Source organism: Ursus arctos, unplaced genomic scaffold (assembly GCF_023065955.2).
Source record: "Ursus arctos isolate Adak ecotype North America unplaced genomic scaffold, UrsArc2.0 scaffold_14, whole genome shotgun sequence".
Taxonomy (NCBI): Eukaryota; Metazoa; Chordata; class Mammalia; order Carnivora; family Ursidae; genus Ursus; species Ursus arctos.
This window is the reverse complement of record NW_026622808.1, coordinates 71,089,482-71,111,210: the sequence shown is the minus strand read 5'-3', so window position 1 is coordinate 71,111,210 and position 21,729 is coordinate 71,089,482. Positions and strand designations below refer to the sequence as shown.

Genomic DNA, 21,729 nt, shown 5'->3' with positions numbered 1-21,729 from the left:
CCTGCTGAGCTCTGTGCTTGCGTCTGCATTATCTACTTACCAGAAAAGCCCTGTGCTTCCTTGGTTTTGAATGACTCATCCTACAGAGCCTGTCCCACATCTTTGATTGAAGACAATGAAAAGTGCATGAGATGGTAGAAATCACCACCTTCACACTTGGCAGAGGTAAAACCGAGGCACAGAGACTTGAAACAACCTGACCAGGTTCGTACAGCAGCAGGCACTGAAGCCAGGGCCAGCAACCATCCACCTGGGATGCCTTTACCAGTCCAATAAGTTACAACTAACTGCCCTTGTTTTTAGATTACGCATGATCTGCCACTCTCCTGGGAAGGCTCTTGGTGCTGGAACCATGCTGATCCATTGTATATCACCTAGCGAGAACTTGCACGCAGCAGACACTCAAATAATATTTCCTGGAAATCATTAGTAAATACTAATTTATCGGTGATGAACCCTTTACTTGCAAAACAAGTACACAAGTGTTATTTGTACTGATTTTTTAAATCACAATTTTGATCCAGATATCATCTCAAAAGAAGGAAACTCACCTTTTCCAAACGGCCAGCAAAAAGTCTGCGAGCCAGCAGCTTGCCTGCCTGTATGGCAACGGGTGTGAGCTCAAGTTTACCCTCCAGAATATCCCCAACAGCATAAACATAGGGCACATTGGTCTGTTCCATATCATTTACTGGTATTTTGCCACTCCTATTGGATTTTGGAAAGGAAACAAATACATCATGACTCATTTGGTACTGCTGGATGACTAACATGAACTCTTCCAAGAGAAATGACTAAGCACATAGAGCAAAGACCTCCCTCTAAGAAGAGAGGCACCTCAGGCCATCAACGTCTATAAGATCAATGGCTCAAATCATAAGGGGTCTGTAGCTCCAAAAACACCACCTTTCTGGTCGGTGAAACCATACTCATTTTTTGGATGCCAAGGACAGCTCCAGATATCCCCCAGAGTCGCACTTAGAGCTTTGAAATTTTTCTCCTTGCCTGAACAACAACATAAAAATTAACTCTAAATCAGACGGTGGGTGAAGAAATTTCCACAATTTATTTTTTAAAACCACTGTTTAATGTATCAGTTCTTTAAGGCAAACACTAAAGAGTTACTGACTCATTAATGAAAAAAACTGATGAATACAGAGCCGGTGCAGTACTTATTACGAAATCAACTTACAGCATTAAAATTCTGCATCTTGGTAATTAAATGAGAATTCCCAAGAGCTGACCTGCAGAAATATTTTGCTTTGTGCAGCAGCAGTGCAATGATCCCACGTGTACTTACCTCTCATTGATTCTGACACCAATTTTCTCCAAGCCAATTTTCCTCGTACAGGAGTCACGACCAATTGCTAACAAAACCTATATTTAGAGTGAGATCCAAAACACAAATTGTCAATGTCAGGAATGAAAAAAGGAACATCACTACAGATCCTTCAGGATTAAAAGGACAATAACAGAATACTATGAATACCCTATGCCAATAAAGTTGACAGCTTAAACGAAACATTCCTTGAAAGACAGTTCACCAAGACACATACATGCAAATCTGAATAACTCTATGTTATGTGCTAAATTATGTCCCCACACCAAATTCACATGTTGAAGTCCTAAGCCCCACTGGCTCAGAATCCAATGTATTTGGAGACAGGGCCATGAAAGAAGTAATCAAAGTAAACTGAGGCCATAAGGGTGGGGGCTCTAATCCAATACGACTGGTGTCCTTTATAAAAAGAGGTAATTAGGACACAGATGACACAGACTGAGAGGCAACCACGTGAGGACCCAAGGAGAAGGCACCATCTGCAAGGCAAGGAAAGAGGCCTCAGAATAAACCAAACCTGCTGATACCTTGATCTGACTTCCAGCCTCCAGAACTGTAAGAAACTAAATTACTGTTGCCTAAGACACTCACTCTGTGGTGTTTTCTTATGGCAACCTTAGCCGAGGAACACACCCTATATTCACTGGAGAAAATGAATCCACAATTTGTAAACTGCCCATAAATTAACTCAAGACCCAAATGACTTCTCTGGTAAAGTCTATCAAAACTTAAGTAAGAAATACTACTAATGGGATACAAACTCCTACAGAAAAAAAGAGGAAGGAACACTTCCCAACTCCTTTCTTTGAGGCAAGCATAAACAACTGACACAAGAATCAAACTGGATATTAAAATAACCCTATAAGCCCACACTCCTCAACACAGATGCAGAATCCTAAACAAAATGTTAGCTGGCAAACGAAATACAGCAATATATAAAAAGGATAATTGATCATGACCAACTGGGGTTTGTCCCCAAAATACAAATTTGTTTCAACACACAAAAATCAATGAATGTAATTAATCATATTAACCAAATAACGGAGAAAAGAATTTAATCGTTAACCAATAGATATGGGAAAAGAATTTGACAAAATTTAACAACATTTGAGGATTTTAATTTAGTCCTCAGCAGATTAAGAATAAAAGAAAACTTCCCCAGCCTGTTAAAAGGCATTGGTAAAAAAAAGTCTACAGCTTCCATCCTAGCAATGATGAAAGGCTGAATGCTTCACCTCTCGGGTGGGAGCAAAATGAGGGTGCCCACACTCAAGCAATTTCTATTCAATGTTGTACTGAAGGACTTAACCAGTGCAACAAGGCAAGAGAAAGAAATAAAAGGCAGGCAGATTGAAAAGAAGAACAAAACCGGCTTTATATGCAGACGTCAACCCCAAGAATCTACAATAAGGTCAACATGTAAAAATCATTTGTATTTCTATATACTACCAACTAAATATTGAAAATTTAAAAATTTAAAATACCATTTTATAATACCTTAAAAACATGAAATATTAAGAGACAGATTTAGCAAAATACATGAGAGACCTCTAGAGCAAAATGATAAAATACTGCAGAGAGAAACTAAAGAATACATAGATAAATGGAAAGATCTATGAAGTTCACACACTGGAAAACTCAATATTGTTAAGATGGTCAGTTCTTCCAAACCGGTCTATATAATCAATATAATTCCAATCAAAAGCCCAGCAGGATTTTTTCGGTAGAAATCAACAAACTGCTTTTAAAAGTTATACGGAAAGGTAAAGAACCTATAAACAAAGCCGGAGGACTTACTCCACTGGTCTAAAATTTACCATAAAGCTTCAATATTGAAAACGCTGTGGTGAAAGGAGACAAACGTTCAATGGGATAAAGAGTGCAGAAACAGACCCACAGTTAAATGGTCAAATGACTTCAATACGGGCACCAAAGCAGCTCAGCTTCAAAACGGAAGTCTTTTCAACAAACAAATGTTGAACAAATATTTCAACAAATACCCATATGGAAGAAAAAGAACCCCTATTCCTACTTCATTCTATAAACAAAAATTAATTCAAGATGTATTACAGACCTGAACATAAAAGATAAAACTGTAAAGCTTCAAGAAGAAAATATGAGAGAATAGATTCATGACCTTTGGGTAAAAGGATTCCTTAGAGCACAGAGAAAGCATTAACCATAAAGCAAAATTGATAAACTTGACTTCATAAAAAATTTAAAACTACTGCTCATCAAAAGATGCCATAAAAAATGAATAGGCAAGCCACGAATGGGAAGAAAATATTCACAATATATCTACCTGAAAACAGAATGTATCCAAGACGTATACAAAACTCCTTCAAGAATAAAAATTCAAATAACTGAACAAAACATGGACCAAAGATTTGAACAGATAATTCATAACGGAAAATATAATAAATGGCCAGTAAACACATGAAAAGTTGCTCAACATCATTAGTCATCAGGAAGACGCAGATTAGAACCATAATAAGACACCACTACACACGCACTAAAATGGCTAAAATGGAAAAGCTGGACAAGCCCAAAAGTTGAGGACATGGGACAACCAAAACGCCCATGTCAGCTGGTGGAGATATAAAGTGATTCATTCACTTAGAAGCTGTTTGGCAGTTTCTCAAAAAGTTAAACACAGAAACTATCCTATGACCATCTAATTTCGTTCCTAGTATTTACCCGTGAGAAATGAAAATATAGGTCTACAAGGGCTTACTCAAGAAGTCTTCATAGCAGTTTTAATCACAATAGCCCAAACTACAAACAGCCTAGATGTCCACTTGTAGGAAAATGAACTGTGGTACACTCATACAATTTTATATTCATATAATTCATACAATAAGGAGAACTAACTACAGACACACAACAACATGGATGAATACAAGGAGTACGTATCGTATAGTTCCATTCCTGTGACATCTGGAATAGGCAAAACTAGTCTATGGTGACAGAATCAGAATAGGGTTGTTTGGGTCAGGGAGTGGGAAGGGATTTGGGAGAGCTTTCTGAACTTATAGAAATATTCTGTTACCTTCAAATGAGTACGGATTACACAAACATGTACATTTGTCAAAACTGACCGAACTGTACATCTAAGACATATGCATTTTGCTACATGTAAATTATACTTTATTATAAAAGTAACCATTTACAAATTTAGGTATTGTGAATAACTTTATACCAATATATTTGAGAACTTAGATGAAATAAACTAATTTCTAGAAAAATAAAATGATCTAAAGTAACTCAAGAAAAAAATAGAAATAGCCCTATGATTGTTAAAGAAATTTGATCAATAGTCAAATACATATATCTATAGAAAATTCTAGGCCCAGATGGTTACACATCAATGAATTCTATCAAGCAGATGAAGAATGAATTCCAACATTATGAAAATGCAGAGAATACAGAAAGAGGTAAATACCCCAAACTTCTTTCATGAGCTAAAGCTACCTTGATATCCAAATCTTTAAAAGTTCAATATATGAAAGGAAAATTGAGCCAATACAATTCATGAATATTAATGCAAAAATTCTAAAGAACCAAATCCAAGAATATATAAAAAGAACAATTACCAAGCTGGGTTTATACCAGGAACACAGAGTTGTTTAACATTAGAAAATCAATGTAATTCAACACATTAACAGATTAAAGAAAAAAAATTTTTGAGCAACAGCGACAAAAGAAACACCGCAACCAAACATCCACTCGTGATTTTTAAAAAACAAAAAAGAAATAACCAAATAACCCTTGGCAAACAAGAAAGAGAAGAGAAATTCTTTAACTTAATTAAGAATATCTAACAAAATCCTACAGAAAACACTACTCTTTAATGATGAAACACTGAAAACTTTCAATACTGAGAACAAGACAGAATGCCTGCCACTGCCACTTCTTGGAGGGCCCAGCTAGTGTATTTATGCAAAAAAATAAAAAATAAAAAGGAAAAGAGCAGGAAGGGGGAAACAAATAGTTTATTTACAAATAGTACGAAGGCATAGAAAGAAAATTCAAAATAATCTGAGATAAATTATCAAGTAAGAATTTAGCAAGATTGTGGAATACTAAATCAAAACGCACAAATTGGCAACATTTCGATACATCAGGAACAGTTAAAGACAATGACATTTCCCAAAAAAAAACACCATTTATGACTACATAAAAATACATTAAATACCTAGGAATAAATCTAAAAGAAGATGTTCTTGATTTGCATATAGAGAAATTTATTAACTTTGTTAGGAATTATTAAAGACAACCTAAATTAAGAGACAGATATATGATATTCGTGGATAGAAGACTAACTATTGCAATAAAAAGTTACCAATTGATTTTTATATTCGATACAATCTTAATAGAACTCTCAACAGGAGTTGATTTATTTTGTTTGTTTCCTTACTGATTTTTTATAATAATTTTTTATCATATTATGTTAGTCACCATACAGCACATCCCTGGTTTCTGACGTAAAGTTCCAGGATTCATTAGTTGCGTATAACACCCAGTGCTCCATGCAATACATGCCCTCCTTACTACCCATCACCGGTCTATCCCATTCCCCCACCCCCCTCCCCTCTGAAGCCCTCAGTTTGTTTCCCAGAGTCCACAGTCTCTCATGGTTCATTCCCTTATTCTTTTTGCTTCGTTGATCCTCCCCATATCATTTCTTTTAACTAAAAACAATCACACATACGTCAGTATATAAAACATAAATGTATCATTACAGTTTACAAAAAAAATGTTGACATCCAAATATTATTAGTTTAAATTAGAACTGTTGTCACCCAATATAGTCCATGGACTATTCACACTGTTTGCAGATTTTATATTGTTTTTGAAAATAAAAAGGTCTTTATTATTGTTTTTCATTATAAGATATACTCAATTTTTATTGAAAATATTCAAATGCCCAAACGTAGAGGATATCTAATGCCCTGGAAATAAGTACTTATAACAGTCAGATATATCTGCTTCCAGATTTTATACTATGTATAAATTATCCATACACACATATTTTCTTATATTTTTCATGTACATGAAAAACTACCAAATGTCAACAGCTCAACTACCTGACATTTTATTACAGCTTTACAAAGAACCAAGGGGAAAAAATTAAGCCTGGTAGAATTTTCCCATAAACTTCATCTGTGCTAATTTATGAATGTGTTCAACCACTTACTGCTTATAAAATAAAAACTTACTGTATTATATATTTCTTCAATAGTTTCTGGTCCTTCAGTGGATTTCGCCACTACTTTCAGCTTTCCGGGTGAACCTCTCTCCAACTGCTGAACCTAGGAAGGGTAAAGAATGTAATGATTCTATCTAAAGGTAACAGAAAATAAGTGGGTCAGAGGGTACACACGTGTGCGTGTGTAGGTTTTTTGACTACGTAAAGTTAGAGAAAAAAGGACCGTTAACAAGATACAATTTGGAAGTGGAAATAAATCAATGGGTTAGCTGGCGGCAGCGTAATAGCAAGAATAAGGGATGCTCTCCAGGTGCTGACTTAATAAACCGTGTAGACCGTAGTACCACGTACCGAGTACCGAGACAGGCCAGAAAGATGAGCTGGGGAAGAAAATCAAGAATTTCACTTTTGTCTTCATAAATCTGACATGCTTCTGAGGAATTCAAGTGGAGATATCCCATAGCCAAATGTGTAAATGGGTGTGGAGGTCAGGAGAGATGTCTGAGCAGGATATATACATCTGAAAGCCATTAGCACTGAGACAATAAAGTACGGGCAATAAAGAAGACCGCCCAGGTAACAACTGCAGAGAAGAGGTGCTCTGACATTTACAGGTTGAGGAGATGTGGGACCAGAGAGCTCAAGAATGGAGAGTGTTTCAAATGGAAGGAATGTCAATTTCACCAAATGCTGTGCAGAAGCCCCCCTACATAAGGGCAGAGATATGACCACTGGATTTGACAGCACGGAGTTTGCCACAGACCCCAGCATGCAATTTCAAAGGAGCAGCACGGATGCAAGCAGCTGAGAGTTGGCTGAAGTGGAAAATGGAGGCAGGAAACCAGAAGAAGCATGTATAGAAGTTTCCCTGTGAACAGGGAAAGAAAAATGGGGACCAAAAGGGCAGAGAGGGCAAAGGGAGGGCTTGTTTAAAGAGGAGAGAGACTCGTGGGAATGAGAGAGTGGAAAGGATGGTTAACTGAAGAGGGGCAGCCCTGAGAAGGAGAGAGAAGGCGAGAGCACACGGAAGGCCTGAGAGGAGCAAGGGCACCTCCCCATATGCGGGGGGGGGGAGCACAGAGGGACATGTGGAGGTCAGTTTTGTAGACCAGAGGTGGGAGCACTGTCTTTAAGGTGTCCTTCCAAGTACAGACTAATTTATTTCATGAAATGAAGTAAGGAGAGCTAGACTGAAAAACTAAAAAGAGAATAAAAAACTAAAAATAAAAGGAATTCCAAATGCCGTCCAGACTTACCAACACAGGTATAAATTTTCTTAAGAACTTAACACCATGTTGCTCCATGTAGGAACCCACTTTCTCTGCCATTTCTTGATCAAAGCCACGAAGAAGGATTGAGCGCACCATGACCGTGACATCTAAGCCAATGCCGGCAAGAAACCCTGCACATTCCAGAGCAACATAGGATGCACCCACCACTAATGTTTTGCCAGGGCAATAAGGCAGAGAAAAAAGGTCATCACTGAAAAATAAAAACAACAAAAGGAACACGTAGGCAATAAAACTGAAGTAAGTACGTTTCGATGCGTGGTGGTCTTCTGTTGGCTGCATCACACCCTGGTGCTTGAATGAAGAAACATTAACAGAAAGAGCCTTTTGGAGTTTGTAAGAGTGTCCATTGTAGAGTAAGAAATATATCTCCGTTTTCTCAAAATCAAATTAGTGGATCACAAGTGAAGGTGTTTTAAAAATGAAATAGAATAGAAAACATTAGACTACATTACACGTGATAAGAAGAAACATGGTTTGATTTGTTCTGAGTGTGTGTGTTCACCTGAACAACAGTGTCACAAAAAAACACATTTCTTTTTTTTTAATTTAAATTCAATTAGCCAACATACAGTACATCATTAGTTTCCGATGTAGAGTTCAATGATTCATCAGCTGCATATGTGCATCTGGTGAAAAAAGTTTGAAAGTCATTGTCCTGTGTTATATAATGTCCAGGGATAATTACTATTAAATCCCAGTATTAGGAATAGCCATGCTTCTCCTGACCAACTGGTTCATTATTATCATACAGACATTAAGCCCTAACGCTATTTGTGTTTACTTCTTTGCTTTGGCCTCCATGAAGTTTAGAGCCAACTTCCCAGACCTTGTTGAGCAATTACCTAGAATCATACAGCATGTATGTGTGCATAAATTTAACCTTCTTATTTACTAACCTTATTTTCTCAGGCTTCATTACGGTAACCACTTAGCTTCTTGTGTTATACTTTTTATTTGTCATCAACTCAAATCTTTTGGGAAATAATATCAGGAACTAAATAAATTGGACACAAAAACATAACACAATTTACGCTTACAATAGCCTATTTAATCTTACCTAGTGATACAGTACTCTTTATCTCCCCGGATTCCTAAATACCGGGGCCTTTCACCGGTCGCTAGGACAAATTTTGCAGCAGTGTAGTAAGTTTCCTGTCCTTTTCTATTGGTTGCCTTGAAAAGAGAAAAGGAAATTTCAACTTCTTCTGCAAACACGGTAGACTATCAGACACCCTGGACAGCTAGTTACGGAGCTCCCCACCCAACTGGAGCGGATGTACAAAAATAATACTGCAGTCAATAAGCACCAACACAGAAAGAGAAGTCTTCAGAAAATATCCACCAAAAGAGCTCCATGGAGGTGGAATAGGGGATTGGAACGCCAGCAGAGGACAGCTTCAAAGGTGCTGGTATTTCAAGTGCAGACAAGAAAGCGAGAGGATTTGAGAAGAAAGGAAACCCACAGAAAGAACACTGCATAGAAAAGCACACAGGCCTGAAAGCCAGCAGATGTCTGGGAACGGCAAGTGGCCAGACAGTGGCAGGAAAGGAGGGGTGGGGGGGCCGTGTCCCCATGAAGGGAAACAGATCCTAGCCAAATGTTAACACCTTTATTTGCCATTCTAAAGATTTCACCTACGGGAAGCCAGGAAAGGTTATTCATTGTTTGCATACTTTCAATTATACAAGTAATTCACAAATACATTTTTCATTAAGAAAAATTCAAAAACCAATGAAGTGTTTAAACAAGAGGGTGGTTTAAATGGTGGGATGGAGGGAGGGCAGCCTGGAGACAGGCACCTGCTCCAGAGGGCCCGGAAAGAGAGAAAAAAGCACAGGCTGTGGGGGTGGGAGGGGGAAACCTGAGATTTCTAGCTGGAGCAACTGAGGAGACCCTGGTTATCAGTAAACGTGGAAATGCAGAAAAGAGGCAGGGATGGCTGCAAACGACTGGCTTTTTCAACCAACCATGCCGGCCATGCCACAATTTGAGAAATAAAACTACCTGACCAGTATTTCTATGATGCTTCGTGTGAGTGATGCAATTCAAACTGGCCCACATATGGTTTCAAAGGGGCAGCTTTCAACAGACCACCTCACACCTTCCAGAGATTTAAATAACTACAAAATAATCTCAAATCTCCCCAAGATCATTGTGTACTGTGCTAGGTAAGCAGAGTTCAAAAACAAACTAGGTGTTGAGGGTTGTATCTGGTTGTCTTTTGTAACTCCAATTTAAAATTCTTGTGTTCATCAAAACAATCTCATTTTCCTTACTATTGCTCTCACGATAGGAAAGACCACAAAGCTTATAAAATACGCTAATTTTCATACTACTTTTGTTAATACATCTTTGAATAACATATCGGAGCTCTGGTTAAGGTTTCATTTTATTTTTGTAATTATTCATTTTACTGAGGTCTAGTTGACACACAATGTTTCCTCAGTTTCAGGTGTACAACCTAGTGATTCCACAAGTCCACACGTCGCGCCGTGCTCAGCACGTGTGTAGCCGCCATCCGTCCCACACAACACTACTACAACACCCCTGACTGATTCCCCAGGCTGTACCCTCAGCCCCGTGACTATTCATTCCATTCTGCCCATCCCCCTAAGGTTCCATTTTAAAAAAGAATTACGCTCCTAAAATTTTTCATTTTTTAGTCTTTTAAACTTTCAACTATTTATTTAGTCTAAACATTTTCTTTTAAGGTAGTAATAAAATCAAAAGGCAAATAATAACTTTAAATGAGGAGCTATTTAAAAGGCAATTCCTCCAATCTAGCAGGATCTGTGGAATCCACAACAGCAGGAAGAAACAGGGCACACAAGGGAATGTGCACGCACACATCAGTGAGAGCCCGTCACACACGACATGGAATTTCAGATCAAGGCAAGTTCAAGCGATAGTAAAGAAAACAACAAACGAGACAAGACAAAGAATACCTTTATTTTATGATGCTCGACAAACTCTCCATAGGCATTGACATAGGCCACGGCCTTCTCCCGCAAGGACAGCCTGTAGCCCCAGTTTAGAGAGCCGATGTGATTCTGGATCGCTTCTGTCATAGTCTCCCAGTTGTGCTTCACTGAAAACAAATAGCCAGAGTGAAGGCAGAAAGTGCCTTTTTTCCTTTAAAGATTATTTATTTATTTATTTGAGAGAGAGCAGAGTGAGCGAGAACATGAGTTAGGGCAGGAGGACAGGGAGAGGGAGAAGCAGGCTCCCCGCTGAGCTGGGAGACGTGGGGCTCGATTCCAGGACCCTGGGATTGAGCTTAACCAACTGAGCCACCCAGGCGCCCCAAGTGAATTTTATTTTTAGTGTTCAATCATATACGACCACACATGAGCCATATTATATATTGCTTTAAGAATCAAGAAGTGAACACAAGACAACTAGACACTGAACTCTTGTTTTAGGCCAGTTATGGTTTATACTTCTTCTATTACAAAACATAAGCAAAAAGCAGAGTTCTGAAAAAAAGAGAAAAAAAATCCATGCAACAAAGAATGGGGAGAACAGTCCAAGACATCACAAGGCAGGAAGATCACCCCCACTCGGGAGCACCCCAAGGCCACTCTCACACCCCGAGGTCTGCGGCACATGGTGTCCCACAGGTGAAGGGAAGCGGGTCTCAGGCCAGTGAGCAGCACACATTCGCCCGACCAGACGAGCCCCGGCCACGCCCTTTCAGCTCACTTGGTGGTGGGTTTTATGATAGCGAAGGTCCTACATTTCTTCACGGCAAATGTGGGTTCTGCTCACCGCTGCCCACCATTTACATTACAATGTTTACTCATTTCCTGTAGCAATCGGAGCAGGAGGTGACAAGAATCCCTCATCATCCCCGTATCTTCTAGGTGGGACTGATTCCCTAGCACTCGCCTCGTCTGCTGTTGCTGCTTCCTGAAGGAGAAACCAGCCTCTGTGCAGCACCGTGTTTATAAGACACAGAGGCCAGCCCAGGACTCCCATCAAACTGGATGAGATTCCCAAAGGCAAACCCAGCCAACTGAGGGTGTCCTCTGGTCACGCCCAGTGACTCACCTCATCTAGCACTCTCGGAAAGGCCTCAGCACTCCTCGGGAATGTAGGAGGGTGCAGTGCAGGAGAGAAAAAGAAGTCACGGTACACTGAGTTTATGGCCTGGCTGTCGTATCACCCCCTCTAGGAAGCCAGTGTACAACAAGGGCTCCTGAGGTCTTGCCATCCAGGGGGTCACGGCGGTCGCTACGTGACCCAACCACCACGCCTTGATCCCAGGAGGTAACGACCCAGCAGGGATGAGCCTCTCCACAATGGCACATGCCCTCAGACCCTAAGTTAGCTCCTCCCCTCTAACCCAGAAAAGCAACTCCTCTAACCCTCCAAGGACCGTTTTTCCCAAGGACCTTGTCAGTTAGATTCCTACTTCACATGTCCTTTTGCTTCTGGCTCTTGTTGTAAGAGACACTCTGCATCAGTGTTTCCCAAATAGGCTGCACATCAGGATCCCCTGGGAATCAGGCTGAAACGTACAAATCCTTGGACCTGCCACAAACCTACGGAGTCAGGACGAGCTCCCCCGGGAGATTCTGATAGGGCAAGTCCAGGGGCTGGCACTTTGGACCACGTGCTCTACTGCTTTATTGACCTGTTTAAGCTTTGCAACAGTATCACAATTCTAACTACTGAAGGGAAAAATCATTTCCCATACTTTCTCAAAGGCTGCAGAGCTATTCTCAAATGTTTACTTTCAATACAAACTTTAGAATTATCTGTCAAGTTCCAAAAAGAAAAAAAAAATTGTTGAGATTTTTCCTGGACTTAAATAAAATTTACAAATTAATTTTGAGATAATGTCTTTATAATATTGAGACATCCCATCCAAAAACCTCAGTATATTTTTTGTTATGCTTTTATATTCTTTCCTTATATATTTGTCCATTCCTAGTAAATTTATCCCAAGTCATTCTACCATTTTGCTGCAATTTTCTATTGTATATTTAACTTCTTATTGCTAATGTAAGAAATCTATTGATTTTACACATATATCCTCTGAGCAACTTAGTGAACTCTTATTAGTTCTAATATTTCTAGTTCAATCTCTTATATATTCTAGGTATCTTGTATATAATTCATATTATAGATTATCTTTTTTCTTCCTCCTTCTCAAGTATGTCCTTCTCTTTCCTATTCTTCCTTTTTGTGCACTGGCCAGAAGCCCCAGAACAATGCAGATATAGTAGTGGAAGAGGGCTGCCCTGTTTGATTCTTGACTTTAATGTAAATGCCTCAAGCTCTTCTCCATTAAATATTTACATCTGACTTTTCTTCATCATGTAAAAGAAGTGTCCATTTCTTTGCTTAGTTTAATGACAGTTTTTTTTTTTTAAAGAGCCATAATGGATGTGAAATTTTTATAAAATGCCTTTGGAGCTGGAATCCAGGTCAGCATGAGGATTTTAGCATCCCTACTACGGTTTCCTAATGACTCATTCTTGTATCACCAGAATGAGCCCTCAGAAGTCACAGTGCATTCTTTAAGTCACTGCTGGAGAGGATCTGTTAATGCTTTTCCTAGAATTTTGTAGCTCTATGGGCTATCGCTTTCTACTTTTACACTACCTTTCTGTATCACTGTTAAGTCAGCCTCAAAAAAAAGGTGGAATGTTCCATTTTTTCCTAAACTCTAGAACAGTTTGAATATTTAAAAACTGTCTGTTCCTTGAAGGAACAGGAAATTTACGTGTAAATTTGTAGTGTCTTGGAGAATGGGTTGTCCTTAGGCAATGTTTTCTTTGATAATTCAAGTCAATTCTGCTCATTTATATTTTCCTAGAATATATTCCTTATCATCTAGATATTTAAAATTCTTACTGCTGATTTGTATACTGAATTTGTTTTTTCTCTTCTCTTTCTGTAGTTACATTTCTTTTCTCAAGACACCTAATGTTATATTTGTATGACTTCTCTCCTCCTGTTTCCCTGATTGGATTTGCCAAAGGTCTCCCTGCTTCTTTGCATTTTCAAACATATTCTTGGTTTTGTTCATTGATTCTATTTTGGGGAGGGTGCTAAATCGTTAATTCCTCAGTGTGCGTGCGTGTGTGTGTGCATGCGTGTGCGCGTGCGTGCGTGTGCGCGTGCGTGTGCGCGTGCATGCGTGTGCGTGCGTGCGTGTGCGCGTGCGTGTGCGCGTGCGTGCGTGTGCGTGCGTGCGTGTGCGTGTCTGTGTGTGTGTTGGTTTGTTTTTATGCCTTGTACTCTCCCTATCTGGTATCAACTGACGTTGCTTTGGTTTGCATTTCCCTGATACAGCTTCTCCCACCCATTTAAAAATTTCCCATCTAGGTGCCTGGGGGGCTCAGTCAGTTAAGCGGCTGCCTTCAGCTCAGGTCATGGGATTGAGCCCCACATTGGGTTCTCTGCTCAGCGAGGAGCCTGCTTCCCTCTTCCTCTGCCTGCGACTCTGCCTACTTGTGCTCTCTGTGTCAAATAAATAAATAAAATCTTCTTTTAAAAAGTAAAAAAGAATAAATAAAAAATAAAAATTTCCCATCTATTTTATTTTATTTTTATTTTATTTTTGAAGATTTTATCTATTTATTTGACAGAGACAGACAGACAGCGAGAGAGGGAACACAAGCAGGGAGTGGGAGAGGAAGAAGCAGGCTTCCAGCAGAGGAGCCTGATGTGGGGCTCAATCCCAGAACACCGGGATCACGCCCTGAGCTGAAGGCAGACGCTTAACGACTGAGCCACCCAGGTGCCCCATCTATTTCATTTTAAATAGGAAAATTTACGTTAGCCATTTAAAATTTTAAAATTCCTAAATTCTCAATAATTTTCTCTTTTGATTTTAGGTGTGTGTCCTGTAAAGAGCATACAGATGAATTCTGTCTACGCAACTTGAGAAGCTGACTCATTCAGCTTTATTCTAATATATAAAAAAGACTGTCTCTATGTCTGTCTGCCGTCTTGTTTTCTGGGTTGTTTTTTGCTTGTTTTTAAATTAGTTTCATGCTGTTTATTTGTTCATTTCCTATTCCCTTTTGCTTGGAAGTTCTATATTCTATTTCTGATCTGGAAATTATGTATACATTTTAAATTTATTTTAATCCATTATTTCTCTACCAACGTCAAGAACGAAAGTATCTAGAACATTCTTCCACACCAAGATTTCCACACGCTTTCAGGTCCTTTCTCTTACCACTTAGATTCTATGGACTTCTCTTGGCCACTCCACGAAGCCTATGCCTAAAAACTGCTAAGCCCCAAATTCCATGTGATGGCTAACTAGGTATTTCTCAGTATATAGCACCTCAAAATTAACTTAGAAGACTTTTGTATATATGGGACAAAACTTTACCCACTTGAGGAAATGAGAAAGTACTTAGGACTACTAAGTCATCTACTCATGTAGATGAGTTCAAGAACATCACCTAAACCCTCAAGCAAGGCAAAGTGGCACGAGCACGCGCCCTGCTGTCCCCGCCGAATGCGCGGAGCCCCAGCAGTGCGGGCAGCGGGTGCGGGCAGGGCGGACACACCAAGGAGTCGCCAGCTTGTGGGGAACCCTGCGGAGGGAGTCACCCACATACCCTCCCTGCCTGGCTGTCCCCATCACAGGCCATGTGTACAATTCCATTCTTCGTGGCCTTTCTCCATTAGGGGGCATTCAGTGTTTCCTCCCCACTTGGCCTCGATTATTTTAGAATTATTAAAACAGGGTATAAACACTTAGGGTTTTAAATAGACTCCTTTGGGTGCCTGGGTGGCTCAGGCACTTAAGCATCTGACTCTGGATTTCGGCTCAGGTCATGATCTCAGGGTCATGGGACTGAGCCCCATATCTGGCTTGGTGCTCAGCAGGGAGTCTGTTTCTCCCTCCCCCTCTGCTCTTCCCCCTGCTTGTTGTCCCTCTCTCTCTCTCTCACAAATAAAGAAATGCAATCTTAAAAAAAAAGAGAGACTCCTTAACTACCTAATTGCCAATCCAAAATGTACCTAATTCAAACCCTATTCCATTTGTCCTTTAGGCACCATTTCCCTCCAGATGGTTCTCTTCTGAGACTCTCTAAGCCCTAAATCTTTTTTTTTTTTAAAGATTTTATTTATTTATTTGACAGAGAGAGACGGCCAGCGAGAGAGGGAACACAAGCAGGGGGAGTGGGAGAGGAAGAAGCGGAGGAGCCTGATGTGGGGCTCGATCCCAGAACGCTGGGATCACGCCCTGAGCCGAAGGCAGACGCTTAACGACTGAGCCACCCAGGTGCCCCTCTAAGCCCTAAATCTTATCCTTAAAAATCTAGCCCCTCCTGGCTTCTGGGACATGACTCTCCCAGTTTTTCCTCACCTTCCTCACCCACCCCTTAGGTATTAACATTTCTCAGGATCCTGTCTCTGTCTACTACTCTTTTCCATCCATAGGGCCTCCCCAGCCCCTCCCAGCAATTCTTAAGAATTCAGCCACCACCTACAACGTGGGCTGCAAACCTAGGCCCTGCCTAGACCTCCTTCAAGCACAAACCATCCTGACAGCGACCTCCACCAGGTGTCCTGCGGGGGAAAATCCATTCAAGATGAAGGATTTAGAGAGAAGGATTCTTGAAAGTGAAGATGACCCCGAAGTTAAACTGCCAAGTGCAAAGACAACCAGCTGGTACTAAAGCTGGACCCAAAGCTCTCCATAGAGCTGAGTGTCTGAGGAAATTTGTCCATGGAGAATCTGTCCAGCCACAACTCATTATGCTGAAGTCCACCACGCCTGGCCACTAACTCACCCCTGCCTGTGTTTTCCAGCTCGGCAAATACACTGCATTGTCACCCACTCCCTCTTTCTGGATTCCTTCCTTTCCTTCGCCCTCCACCCACCCTGTGACCGGGGCGCCCAGCGAAATCACCAGAAGGGTCTGCTCATGCACACATTTCCTCCATCAAAATCTCTCGGGAGACAAGTCCCTGTACTTTTTTTTAGAAATTCCATATATGTTATTCTAAGGAGACAAAATCACCCATCTGCATCTAGCCTGCCAATTCCAAACCTTCAATCCTCTAAATCCACCTCACACTCTCCAGTCTGAAATCAGTCTTGGCCCAGGCTTGGTCATTTCTCCTCAGGGCTGGGTGACAGCACCCCGCCTCACTTCCTTGTCTTTGGACTTGCCCCCTCCCAACCTCCAACCTTCTAAATTCCTTGGATCCAGAGGGGTCCAGAAGCCAAACTGTGGTTCAGTCTCCGACCTTGCTGACACTCCTCAGTGACTCTCTTACTCCCTCTGGGGTCAATCACAACTCCTTTAGATGGCACTGAAGAGCTGTCACGACCTGCTCCTCTGTCATCTTGTTTCTCCCAGCACCCCACCCCCATTCTCCATGCCAGCCATTCACTATCCCCCCAGAGACTCCACGTTTTTCTCCCACCTCCAGAGTCAGAGCATGCTCCTTCCTGTCTTCAATGACCTGCGTCTCCGTGACCTTCAAGATTCAGCTCAAGGGTTACCTCCACCACCTCAGACTCTCAGTGACACGGTACATGCCCTCAAGGCAATGCTCAGAATCACACTGTGAACGACAGCGCACCGAACCGCCTCTCTTCTCCTCTCTTCCGACAGATCCTGTGCTGCTTAAGGGCGGGAGTTCTGTTTCCCTCGTGTCTGTATTCTCAGAGCCTAACCAGTAAGTGTCTATTAGATGAATTTGGTGTCCATCTTTGACTAACCAAAGACATATACAACTACTGGTAAAAGAGAAAATGTTATGGCGATAATGGATAAAATTCAAATAATGACCCTGGCTATTCTATTTTCTTTACACTTGAAGGAAATCTGAAAATAGCAATCATTCTCTCATATTGTGTAAAGAGTCTGCAACAGCTGTAGCTGCCAAAGGCCCCAAGGTCCCCAAAAGCAGAGACAGGTTTCAAGTGATCACCTCTGACTCCTCTGTGCCAAAGTGGAGTCTTGATGAGCGGTCATTAAACGAATTTCAGACTCAACTACAGAAATATAAACAGCAAGTCTTTCTCTAAGGAACGCATTCTCCCTTCTTATCTCCCAATTTATATTTTGATATACTGTTACCCACCTTGTTGGTGGTATTCCCAGCCAAATTTCCTGGCGTCGCTTAATGCCTGCCCCAAAAGGGCAGCCTGATGCATCAATTTCTTAGGGACACAGCCCACATTTACACAAGTACCACCAAGACCTGAAAATGAAGATAATAGGGTTTTTTATTTTATTTTTTTTAAGATTTTATTTATTTGAGAGAGAGAGAGAGCATTAGCATGGGAGACAGGCAGAGGAAGAAGCAGACTCCCCACCAAGCAGGGAGTCCAATGTGGGGCTCGATCCCAGGACCCCAGGATCGCAACCTGAGCCAAAGGCAGACGCTTAACCGACTGAGCCACTCAGGCGCCCCAAGAAGATAATAGTTTTAATGTTTCCTCTGTGTCTGTGGGTGTGTACATGGTACTACACATACAAGTGGAGCAGGTGTTGTTAAACATGTGGAAATGACACACTCAGATGGTTGTGGGGCCAACAGCAGACCCAGCAATAACACGCAAACAATTAAGTCAAACTTCTCAACTGAGAGTCTGTGAAGGAGACCCAAAGATGAGCAAAAATACAGGTGTACACTTGAATAGCTTTCTGGGGAGAGAATCCAAAACTTTCATTTGAGTCTGACCCATAAAGGGACCAGAACTACATTAGATTAATTAGATAGACACCAGAACAAGGGCTGGGACCCCAGCTTCCAGCCTTTATTCTCTGTAACTCTGACTCCTCCTCTGAGCCGACATTAGGTCCACTGCAAGCTGCCTGGTAACATCTACTTTCAATCTCGAACAGCAAAAAATAGGCCATGCGTGATGGCCCCATGCAGGGCATGAGTCAGAAAACTCCCCTCTGATCACAGTCTCTCTTCTGGTAATCCAGAGAAGCAGGATATTTCTAGACAGGAGAGAAAGAGGGGAGAGGGCAGGAGAGAGGGAGAAAACAAAGATACACACACGAATTTTTTAACATACAAATGTTAGAAGGAAAATCAAGATAGATTGGCTTTACGTATGAAATTCTAAGGTAAAATTGTTTGAGTAAATTTGAATTTTAAAACAGGATTTTCCTATTTTGTCAGGATTCTGGCAGGAACCTGATGACATCCTCAAGCTGGGACACTAAGGAGAGTTTATAAAGAAATGATTACAGGGGCGTGGGCAGGAAGAGCGAGGAGGGAACAGAATAATGAGTGGGCCATCACCAACCCCACGTGACAGGCAAAGCACACTGAGTGAGTGACACAGCCCACGGGGGGTTGGCCATGACAGGGGAGGTGGGACCAGCAGGAAGGGACCACCAGGGCAGGAGCTGGGGGAATGAAGATCCTCCAACTCCACTCTCCTCCCTCCTTGGTTGTCCTCCTGTGACCACTAACTGGTAGAGCCCAACTGGAAGCCAGAGGGCAAGGCTGCCAAGGCATCAGCTTTCTGGGACATGGAAAAAGCTAGAGACATGAAGAACGGCTCTAACGCATAAACAGAGAGTATCCACCACAAAATCTGTGTGTTTAGTGAACACTTTCGTCTACAGCTGGAAGCTCACTGTGCACTCTGCTGACTGCACCTGGACGATGACACACACAGTAACCTGACTGAGCATCATGCAGCCCTTAGAGTCAGCGATGAAACTGCAGCAGAAACACAAGACAAGGTCGTCGCAGACTTAGGTGAGCACCACACAGTACACACTGTGATTGCGACTAAGGGAAAATGTTGGTGCACATGTGCAAGAATTATTATGGCACAAACGTCGGAATACTGGAGTCATGGAATGTTTTCTTTTTGCAAAATCTTCATTATGTTTCTATTCTTTTGTTAACTATGCGATCTTAGGTCAGTTACTTAACCCCCTCACCTATGAAACAGGCTAGTTGCAGCTCTTGAGAGAGTTGTGAGGATTAACAAGATTGAACAAAGCCAAAGATAGCTGTACAGAGCAGAAAATTACAAGAGTCACGACAAAGAAACACTGCTTACCCCAGGACGTTCCCTGAGGCGACGGGACCACAAAGTCTAGCACCATAACTTTCTTTCCCAAGATGGCGGCTTCCTACCAAAAAAAGCTACATATAAAGATCTTCTCATTTTCCTGACAACCCCCAATTTTTCTCTCCCTGAAAGGAAAAGACTGTGGAAGAACACAGTCCCTTCTCTTTTTTAATACAATAAAAGCTTGGACTATAACATCAAAATTGGCTTTTTAAAAGTAGCTGAAGAAGTGCTTGCAGCAATGACCAGGAAAATTATCTCTGGGTTTCATTATTTTCATACCTGAGCACACGCAAGGCCACCAGAACCGCCCCCGATGACAATGAGGTCATAATCGTATGCTGAGTCTTCCTGAAGGAGCTTCTGTAATAAACCACTCTGATGAGCCTATGGATCATAGGAGAGAGGAAGGCATGACCTGTTTTAAATCTGTTCCTTTGTACCCGATGCTGAATTAGCATGCACTGCTTTTCTAAAACTCCTAGAAACAGTCCCTAATTCATCTAAGTTCTTATTGTAAATTTATCTAGATGGTATTCAAATAGGGTCCCACTAGGTAGAATGTACGCTAAGAACATACATTTTTGTTCATTATCACCTGATGGCTACACGTGTCAAATGACCCACAGGTCACGGCTTTATGGCAGGCGAGGTCATTTTCCTTGGTCTAATCATCAACGTATTATAACTAAGTAAAACAGCCAAGTACCATTTTTCAAGATCCTCTATCTTTGGTTCATCTGTGCTAGGCTTTATTTTGAAAACAACTCTTAAGCATCATCAGCAGGACGTGCACATCAAATTTTTACATGGTTTCTCATAAATTGACCTAAATTTTGCAGCATCCTGGTAAACTTCCTACACAACACAACATTTTGCTTTTTCTTTCAGCAGCGGTCATAAGGCTAGCTCTGCACGATGGTCTCCTGCTCACTCGGCCCTCCTTCTGATCAGAAGTAGCTTAGGCAAGGTGAAACGATCAATGCATGATGTAGCAATAGTTCTCTTTATGTGAAGGCGGGTGCTCCATCCCATGAAGCTGGCCTTATTTTTTTACTTTTTTATTTTCTATTTTGTTATATTAGTCCCCATACAGCACATCCCCAGTTTTTGAAGCTGGCTTTAGAAACACCATGTGGCACCAGCTCATCCTGGGAAGCACAGCGGAAGCACTGTGTCACTGCAGGACGCAGCACATGCCACATGGCCCCAGATGGATGCGTGCTCTTGGAGGCTTTCGGCACATTCCAAAAAGGACTCCTTTGGCCTCCTTACTGTTAGGTGCCCTTAGGAAAATACAACTCCTAACCACCTGCCATGCAGTATGAAATGGAACTGACAACTCTACAACTCCAGATTCATCCTCTGACATCTTTTCCAGGTGAAGAATGTCAAGACCAGCACTGCCCAAGGTGCTTAAGGGCCTCTCATTATGGTACATGCCCCATGTGAGCTGAGGTGTAGCTTCTGGGGCTAATGAAGCAGGATGTTAATAGATAACGACACGGATCATAGATTAACATAAATCCAGACATAGATCCAAAAATCTATTTTCCCAAGAAAATGTAATTTTAAGTTAAAGTCTCAAATATAAGTATTCAATCACTGATTGCTACCATTTACATACATTAAAAAAATACAAGGGCACAGAATTTTAATAAAAGGAAGAATTATAAAACAAGGACCTAACTTAAGAAGGAACATCAATTTTATCTATCACCACTTTCAAGATTATCTGATAACCATCCTCTATGCTTTTCCACCTTACAACTTCTAAAAGATAAATGAATAGACTCCTTTTTTAAAAAAGATTTTATTTATTTGACAGAGAGAGAGAAAGAGAGCACACAAGCA

The 21,729-nt window shown here is 41.1% G+C and overlaps 1 protein-coding gene across 1 annotated transcript in view; it reads right to left on the bottom strand.

Annotated features, from left to right (window-relative positions):
- TXNRD3 (thioredoxin reductase 3) overlaps positions 1-21,729 on the bottom strand; it is a 58,082-nt gene that overhangs the window by 22,769 nt on the left and 13,584 nt on the right. Inside the window, exons 4-12 of the mRNA XM_026501505.4 lie at positions 20,158-20,262; positions 19,864-19,936; positions 17,913-18,032; positions 10,787-10,929; positions 8,898-9,013; positions 7,805-8,030; positions 6,559-6,651; positions 1,301-1,377; positions 552-708 (exon numbers count right to left, since the gene is read on the bottom strand). Coding sequence (XP_026357290.1) covers positions 552-708; positions 1,301-1,377; positions 6,559-6,651; positions 7,805-8,030; positions 8,898-9,013; positions 10,787-10,929; positions 17,913-18,032; positions 19,864-19,936; positions 20,158-20,262 — 1,110 coding nt within the window. The remainder of the gene's footprint in view (positions 1-551; positions 709-1,300; positions 1,378-6,558; positions 6,652-7,804; positions 8,031-8,897; positions 9,014-10,786; positions 10,930-17,912; positions 18,033-19,863; positions 19,937-20,157; positions 20,263-21,729) is intronic.